General features: G+C 38.0%; 1 protein-coding gene across 1 annotated transcript in view; it reads right to left on the bottom strand.

The window, feature by feature from the left end:
- Positions 1-6870: 6870 nt before the first annotated feature.
- The window catches only part of LOC137600409 (glycine receptor subunit alpha-3-like), a 44143-nt gene continuing 41093 nt past the window's right edge, over positions 6871-9920 (bottom strand). Inside the window, exon 9 of the mRNA XM_068322026.1 lies at positions 6871-7197. Coding sequence (XP_068178127.1) covers positions 6871-7197 — 327 coding nt within the window. The remainder of the gene's footprint in view (positions 7198-9920) is intronic.

Raw genomic sequence — 9920 nt, 5'->3', positions numbered from 1 at the left:
GTTCATCACGGGGCCACAGAAAAAGATTTTTTAAATTTTATATACTGTTGTAATCCCGAAATGGAAATTAAGAATGCACACTCTAGTATGTTAGTTAGTCAGTCACACGCATGCATATTAGTGTGTACAGGCCCCTGTAATACACACAAACACACACAAGGAGGCCTGTACGCATGCAATGGGAGGTAGAGTGGCGGGCAGGCCCTTTCTGGAGCGCCCAAATGAGCAGGTTGTGAGGGGGACAGCGCCTTGCTCAAGGACGCCTTGGTAGTGCTCCAGAGGTTAGCTGACACCTCCTACTGTCAGCTAACACTGGGTGTTTTTGGGTGATAGTGGGAATTGAACTGCCGAGTGGACGACCCACTCGACTGCCAGCACTACCACTGAGCCACTTCCATCCCAAAAGATGAACAACCAGTCACACTCTCATTTGTTCCTAGTGTCAGTTTTGAGTCATCAGTTCATCTAATGCATGATTTTGGTGATGGGAGGAACTGGACACACAAAATTGGGGAGGGCATGTAAACTCTTTACAGAAAAATCCTCAGTTTCCTAAAAGGATTAGCAAAACAATATTTTCAAGCTCCAATTTTGAATTAATCCAGAAGTAGTCTGATAAAAGGGAATTCAGATAACTTTTTTTTTCTATACCAAGAGACTGACAGATTGACTATTACTGATTAAAAAACTGTTTGTTAATTTCAATGAAATTTGATCCAACCCTGATAGTCTACAATTAAAGCTCCCCCTAAACATCAAAACTATTGTTTTGCTCGTTTTCTTTCTCTTTCTTGTCTATCCTCTTGAGACCAAATAACATTGTAAATGTGGAGACTGTAAAAACTGTAATACAGTAAAAACATTTGCAGCTTTTAATGGATATCTTTCTTTATTGTGGCACTAAAGAAGATATCATTGTCCTTTATAATGGAGGTAGAAGGAGAAACAACAGACATTCAACATTAAAAAGTGGGTATCAAGTTTATTGTAGTTCAATATACTTTGAGAGAACAAATTCATAACTGCATACATGTCTTATAATCACACAAAAAATTAGGTGATGTCTCAACTCATCAAACATATGAGGGTTTCCCTTTTTTCACCTTTAACTGAGCATCTTTGACCTGATATGACCATGCTGGAATGTTTTGTCATATAATACATGATTGCCAATTAGTTCTGTCATATTTTAATGAGTATGTGAATTCACATAACAGATCAAGAATGTGTACAATGTGACATTGTTTTGTTTTAAATGTGGATTAAAAATTGTTTTGATGAAATGCAACCTCTGACAAATGAAATTTGTCCAAGAATAGAGTGTATCCCATCCACAAAGTAACTGTAGTCGGCTTCATCCAGGACTCTGATAAGAGATGTCTTTAAATTGCAGTGCACTACTGCTTGTGACAAGTCAAAATAGTCTCCACAAACCCACACATTTACCACATATGAACCAGACTACTGTACGTTATTAATAGAAAGCAGACATAATAGTATCAAACTGCTGGAGCAGAAAAAAACAATGTTCAACATTTTAAGAGTCATGTAGACATGTTTTACAGCTGGTAGGTTGACAAAAACTGTAGGGGAAACTACAACAGAAATCTATTGATGAGCTGGTGGTCGTAGTCTACATTTGTGGTTTAACAGTGACAACCTGGTGCATTAGTCCCATCACATATGATTATCATCAGAATTGAATTTATTTGTGAAAACAGCAAATGACGACATATAAAAACATATATAAAAATGCTGCCTCTTTCCAACAGCAACAAAAAATACACATCAAATCCAAAACAAAAAACAATACGATATTGATTAAAATTTTAAAAACTTTGAAACCTCATTTTTTTTTGTACAAAATGAATGTCTGACCTATGATAGAGATGTACATATTGTACAGCATATAGTTTCACAGTGTGTGTGATAGAGTTAAATAGTACAGTAAACACATACAGATTCACTTTCACTAGTAACTGGATTCTGGTAAAAACAGCACCACTGTCACAGTTTTGTTCGTGAGGTTATGAAGAGGGCTGACATCAACTGCTGTAAAAATGGGTGTGCACTGTATTATTTTGTGTTGTTTATTCATGTTATACGAGTAAATCATCTACAGTGTCAATCAAAGGCTCATGATTTATGTGCTCACAGTTTACAATTCCTTCATCAAGCCACAACTTGATAAATTATGACCTTTCACAATAGCTGGGCAGAAAGAGTTTAACAGAGGTAAGAAAATTTAACTTTTAATTGTACGTTGAAAATCAGCTACTGTGATTATTGTACTACTTTTCATCCTTTCTGTCCACATTTGTCTTTTTTACTGTCCAGCCGCTACACATGCTAATATTAGTTTTAGTTATAGCTATGTTATTGCCAATCTAAGCAAATCTCTGCACAACTGGCCCTAAACACCATGAATTGGATTAATCATACTGCCATTAGTTTACATGTGTTTATACAAAGTTAGTCTTAAACTCAAACCTTAATAACAGTGCTATCTTACAGAGCATTGGGTATCAACCTGTGGTTCGACTTTGCTGAATTGCTTGGGTTATCATTTCTGGTTGCTCCCCCATACACCGCACAACAAATGATACCTGATGACATTCAGGCAAACCTTCAAATAATCCTGGAGCTAAAAAATCAGGTCAAAAATGGGCTCTGCTTGCACAACATAAAAGTGTAAGCACTCAACTACAAAACCCAAACACACCCACAGCTATAATGTTTTTCATCATGAACTGGTCCAACAAAACCAACAAGAAAGTGAGGAACAATAGTCTGAACATGCCCCCAGTCCTGAACTCCAGTGAGGCAACATGCTAAAACGCCTGTGTGAGTTAACCATGAGATGGACGAACTTCATAGGCCACAGTGTGACAGACAAACATAAAGATGAATAGGAGAAGGCCCCAGGGAAACATGTAGGTGGCAGGGACATTTCGTAAACAGTATGGACAGTCATACTTCCTGCCAGTAAGAAGTGGTAAATTATACTTTTTTCAATAATATTAAAAAAAGTATCAGAAATGATACCATATGGACACAGCTGTATGGTTCAAATTGTTGAACAAAATCATTCAGTCTCAAAAATCAAATGTCTACATTAGCTTTGATTATCAACATAAGTTTGAAATGCAAGCAATGCCAAGTTGTTTTCATTAGAAGAGTACAAATATTTCTGGGCGAAACACTGGAGTAAATAATTCACAGCTACTGCATGGAAAGACCAACTGAACATCTTGGAAGCTTAGTGTTGCAATCTATAACTAGTAAAAGATCACCATTTTAACTCTCACAGGTGCTCCTTGTATGTCTTAGTAAAAATATCTGTGTTAGAGAAATTAATGCTGGTAAAGATAAAGACAAAAATGAGGTTTGGTTATATCTACACTGACTGCATGATGACAAACAAAAAAATAATAAAAAAAGATGAAAAGGTCAGTCAGCTTTACTAAAACTTGTTTTTGTTTGGATATGTGCTCCTCTCAGACATGAGCCCAGGTAAAATCAGCTTCTCATAGGTTGATGTACAGGAAGTGAAAAGCACCATAGATGCTTCTAGCTATTGATTTCCTGAACGAATTCACCCAAATAAAAAACAGATTCACCTTTACTGGTCGGGTTTGTACACACACACACAGAATTTGACCATGGTTTAACTTTGGTCATAAACTACGAGGTGGTGGAAACTTTAAGTAAAAAAAATGAATAAAGATTAAATTTACAAAAGATAAGTAGTGCATTCAATAGTAAACTCTTGCTTCCTGAGTGGCTTTGCATATTTGGTCTTTCCTTCAGATTGTCTCTACTCTTGCTGACCTTCAGACCCACTAAAATCTTGTGTTTTTGTGGTTTAAGGTACTACATTTAATTTCGGGTTATTTCTTATATATCTGTCTTGACATCAGTTTTCATTCTCCTCCTTTTCCCACCTGAAATCTGTACATATCGTTGCAAAGAGTGGGGCCATGTGCTTTCATGCTGCATGGTAAATGGCATGGTAAGGAGCCTCAAGATCTAAAAACTGTACCATGGTGCAATCCCCATAACCTTGTTTATTTCACTTATGGTGGGTTGCTGCAGCCTAACAGGTAGTCCTCAAAATACAAACATCCGACTTCCGAACAGTCGCAGATATGAACAATCTAGCACAACCATATCTTACTACAAGAGTTCCCCTTTCTGCTGCAACATATGTTGAACAGCACTGCTCTCTACACATAACAATCTCTCTGATGACAGCTCTGCCTCTCATTGCCAACAATTTTCCTCATTGATGCACTGTTAAGCTCCAACAAATGTGGAAGCCACAAATGTGGAAGAAGCGAAACCACTATAAAGACAACTCCTAAAAAGGAATGTTTTTGTAGGTGATGGCGACCATTCCCCTCTCTGCATCTTTTCTGACTGGTCCTTGCCTGGTTTTGCAATTTTCCATTGCCATTGCCACTAGTGGTATCAAGAGGGTGTATCTGCAGCCCAAAAGTTGCTCAAGTGGTGCAGCTACTACAGGATGGGACATAAACTTCTTTGGCAAGTAGGTTTGCTGTGTCTGGCAGCACAGTGTCGAGAAGGAGATAATATGAAGGACATACCTGTACAAGCTGACAGGCCAGTACACCAGGAGAGGTGGAAGGGCCTGGTGGAGGGCAAAAACCCACCAGAACACTATTATTTGCAGATTTGCCACTGGTGTCCTGTTCTCTTTACTCATGAAAACAGGTTCACCCTGACCACATGTGACAGATGGGACAAATCTGGAGACGCCATGGAGAACATTACGTCTCCTGCAACATCCTCCAGTATGACAGGTTTGGTGTCGGGACAGTGATGGTCAGTGATGCATGTCCTTGGAGGGCCCCATAGACCTCATTGAGCTAACCAGAGATACACAAATGGCTGGAATGAGATCCTCAGACCAATTGATAGTGATTCTTAAATGATGACGATAGTGACATTATTGACCGGTTCACCTTTTCCAGACATGACTCCAATTGAGCACCTCGGGGGGCATCATGCATTCTAGCATCCACCAATGCCACAACATATCACAGACTACCCAGCTTCTGATTGCTGCCCTGATCAAAGAGATCCCCAAGGAGACCATTTGTCATCTCATCAGGAGCAATCTGCAATGTTATAGGGAATGCATTCAGGCACATGGAGGCCAGACAAGTTACTGAGCCACACTGACAGAGATGTAGGGGAAATTCACACAAGGTGGATCAGCCTGCATCCTTAATGTATTGATGCTATTGTATTCCATTGATTGTATTTATATGATTTTGTTCTCAATTAATTACACTGTGGAATTAATCAAAACTTTCAACACACACACACACACACACACACACACACACACACACACACACACACACACACACACACACACACACACACACACACACACACACACACACACACACAACTATTAGAGTCACACACATTTGCACTAATATTTTGGGTTGTATTGCCCAACGTGTATTTTGTTAAAGCAAGCATGATGCTGGTTCATGAGCAATAAAGTGCATGTCTGTAAAATTTGTTAAATAGAAATCTACCTTACAAAACAGCAGTGCTCAAATCTACAGATAATAAAACCCTTATTGCTTGTTTTAAGTGCAATGACATAATAAGGAAACCGCCATGGCAGAGATTTGAGTGTTTAGTTCTGAATGTGATGCCAGCAACACATTTCAAGCAAGTTTGGACAGGATTAACAAAAGAGTGGGAAAGCTTTGGAATGTTCAAAAACACCTGCTTGGAATGTTCCAAGATAAACAGGTTTACTGGTAACAGGTGAGAGTATCGTGGGTGGGTCTGGAAAGGAAATGAAAGCCTTCGTCATAGATAGGACAAGGTGAAACATATTATTGTGTAAAGAATATTAGTATGGACTGAGGAACACTTCATAGGAATGTTCTCAGTAAACAGCTTGATTACATAATTATGTTTTACAGAGTGTTCCTCACTTTTTTTAAATTAACTTTCCATTTTAGCAGCAGTTTTATTTTGTGTACAGTTTGCTCAGTGACACATATTGACTGTTAGTGTGACTTATCATTGGTGAAGATTAGCTCTACTCTGGTAATCTCAAAAATGCATCATTCAGTGGAATAGAGTTCAACCCCTGGTTGAAAAATAGTGGCTTGACTCAAAACTGTCTTTTACTATTTTTAGAATACTAATTACCCTTAACTTTACAAATATTCAGCGTAATGATATCTTTCCAAACAATAACTATTTTTTCCTTTGGGTAACTAAACTGAAGCATATCTTATTTTCATTTACTGATATAACATCTTTAAATGACTAAGCTTTAAATGTGTAATTTTAAATGTGTATTTTTTTTTCTGTATCTATTACTTGAAATCTTTAATGCATATGTCTATAAATCGTATGTTTCAATTTTATGTATTTGGAAAATATAAAAAAAACCCTACTCTTTACTTTGTAAATATTCATTGAATGCTTTATTGAGTAAGATATTTGGTTACCTAGATATGTAACCTCTTTTTCTGGACCCTATGCAGAGAATCTGAATTGATAAGAAAAACTGGTGCCGGAATATGAAATGACAAAATTCAAAATACAAAGATGCTGTTTGGTCTATAGCAGAAACTGCATACAGTATATGCTTAGTAGAGTAACACCTGGTCAACCTAGCTTTGCTGCCTTTGGAGAGGTTGGTGGACCATCTACTATAATGTGTTTTCTGCATTGATTGTGAGTACTGACATGGCTTCAGGTCAGCCTGAATGGTTTTCAATGTCACATGGAAATAAAAGGAGTTAAATCAAGTGTCCTCATGAATCAGCTAGGTAAATACTGTATATGAATAATCTACTTTTCCTTTGTCTATTGCTTATGCACATCTTCATGTCGAAGTATCTTGTAAAGAACCCAGTAGAAAATATTGAAAAAGAGAAAGGCCAGAGGGAAGCCGGCCCTCGACACAGTGTCAATCTTTTTGGCTCTGTCGATAAATAACTTTCTCATCTCTTCAGTGCTTTTACCCCCTCCACCCGATACCGCTCCAGGTAGATTTTGGGTGGTGTTTGTCATTCCTGGGGTGTTTCCTGTGGTGACAGCATTGTTGATGCTGGCCTTTGAGTCCTTGCTGTTGCTGGGATTGGAGGTGACAGCAACTGTGGAGGTCAGTCTTCCTTCATTTACTTCCCCTTCCTGTTGGGGAGACAAGGAGAAATGGCAGTGGTGGTGATGGTGGTAAAGGGTGGGTGGGGGGTGTCACAAATCTGATTCTAGTAAAAATTGCTAATGGACAAATTAAACACCCTTGAAAAAAATTTATGCATTTTTGCATTTTAAAAGACATTACAAGCATTCCTCATGAAAGTGAAAAACCATAAATGTTCATTAAATGATAAAATAAGGTTGTTTTATTTTTTATTCAGTCCCAGCCAGGCATGGAAAAATATATATCAAGCAACAGTTTCTTGGTTGAAAATACCATGTTGACGACAGAGGTCAGAGGACAATAGCTAGACCAGAGTAACATGATAGAATGGTAACAATAACTAGTTACAATTAAAGTAAGTAGTGGAGCAATTCTGAGTGTACAACATATAGAACTTTGAGGTAGATAGGCTACAGCAACAGAAGACCACACTGAACATCACGTAAGCTAAAAACAGGAAATTGAGGCTACAATTCACACAGGTTCACCAACAACACTGCACAACAGAGGACTCAAAAAGATGTCGCCTGGTCTGACGAGTCATGATTTCTGCCCCTACATTAACGTAGTATGGTCAGCATTATGCATTACAATATGAAAGAATGGATTCATCCTTTTTGTATCAATAGTTCAGATTGTCGTTGGCGGTGCAATGGCCCGCACCTGGTTTATTTTCTCAGCACATTTTGGACCCCTCAAATGATATACTGAGCACTTTTTAAACACTACATCCTACCTGAGAATTGCTGGTGACCATGTCCATCCCTTTATGATCATAGCCTACCAACTGTCTGTTGCAGCCTTCCAGCAGGACGTTCTAAAGCTTTAATCATCTCAAACTGGCTGAGTTCACTGTAATCAAATGGCCTCAAGTCACCATATCAATGTCCAATAGAAAATATTTGGAATATGGCGGAACAGGAGACTGACATCATAAATGTGCGGCCAACAAATCTGTAGCTATTGCTATCATGTCAACAAGGACCACAATCTCCACAAATTCAACTTCAGCTTCACCACGGGGAATCCCTCTGCCATTAGGCCCTGTCCACACGATGCCGGAACTTTTTGAAAACGCAACTTTTTTGTTGCGTTTATACCTTCCGTCCACACAACAACGCAGATATCCGGAACGAAAATGCAACTTTTTGAAAATGATGGCCTAGGTGGATTTTAAAAAAAACGCTGGGTCTGCATTGTTGTGTGGATGGTGTATCTGCAACTTTTTAAAAACACTGACGTCTTGCCTGCAACGAAAACCTCTGTGACGTCATATTTATGTGTGTTGTGACAACAAAACACGGAGGATTCCTATTGGATAAAATTTAACTCAATACTGCCACCAGATGGTTTGGTATGCTTATTGCCGTCTTCGAAGACGCGCTGGTGCGTTTATGTGTGGACGGAGATTTTTTTGAAAATGCTGTCGTGTGGACGCGAATCGTTTTCGATGCGTTTTCAAAAAGTTGCGTTTTCTAAAAAATCCATTATCGTGTGGACGGGGCCTTAGTCTCCTTGCTTGCTGGTGTTATCCATCAACAGTTATGCAAATGACCTGCTCTCTGGTCACAGTCCACTGCCCGTCTCTCTGTGTTTGTTTGTCTGTTCATCTGTCCGTCTGCCCGTTGGTTTGTCTGTCCGTCTGTCTTTCTTCAATAGAACAAAATGACCTGGTGACTCTTCCATTCAAATTTAGCATTATATCACCACCCACAGGCAAATCTAATGCACCTCTCTAATCTGACAAACATAATATATACAAACTACAAACACATAAAGATCAACCTCTTTCTCACGTTTTTTAGTATACATACCTTTGTAAAACAGTCATTAATGAATGAAGTGAACCCTAATTGTAAATTTTAGCTCACATCACAAGAAATATTGGTTCAGTAGTTAAGGTAGAGCTACGCTGTACTCTTCTTACTGAAGAAATAACAGTTTTACTAGTAGTAATTTGGTAGTAACTTTCTAGGTTCAATATATATCAGAGCTGTCTTCAAGACGTCCGTCCGAATAAAAAAGACTGTGATCATAGTATTTATGAAATTGCCTTCTTGTCCAATAATGTATTAATTTATAGTTAAATTAATAAGTTGACCTTCTAATATCTACTTAATTTGATACAGGAAATGGAATGTGACACAAACACAAAATAACATCAACTTTGTTTGTATGACAAGCTATGAAGCCAAATAAGTATACAAAAAAAATGTAAAATAGCCCACTGACTATAATGAAATAAGAGTCTGTTACAGACTGAACTGAACAACATGAGATGTTGAGATGAGTTATTCCTTCGACTTTGACGCCAACATGACTGAAACAGCAGATGGAATAGAATGAACTTGATAAGGAATTATTTAGTGATCACTTTCAAAATGTCATTTTATGACATGTTAGTTTGCACAGGCCCATATTTTTCCTTAGTTGCAAAAATTAGCAGTGGACTGAAAGATCCATATTACAGCAATAGAAAAAAAAAGTGGAATGATTCTGCTTTTCCAAATATTTGTCCACAAGATTCCTCAGACAGTTAAGGCTGTTTTTTTTCTTATTATCATTGATGTCATTTTTTTTTGTTTCACAATCTTGAAAACTGCTTGATGAATACAATCATGATAACAATAACTGATCATGAAGATTGATAATTATCATGGATCAGGACTTAAAGCAGTGGTTCCCGACCTTTTTTGAACCATGGACTGGT

Source organism: Antennarius striatus, chromosome 8, assembly GCF_040054535.1.
Source record: "Antennarius striatus isolate MH-2024 chromosome 8, ASM4005453v1, whole genome shotgun sequence".
NCBI lineage: Eukaryota > Metazoa > Chordata > Actinopteri > Lophiiformes > Antennariidae > Antennarius > Antennarius striatus.
This window is presented reverse-complemented; position numbering and strand designations above follow the sequence as displayed.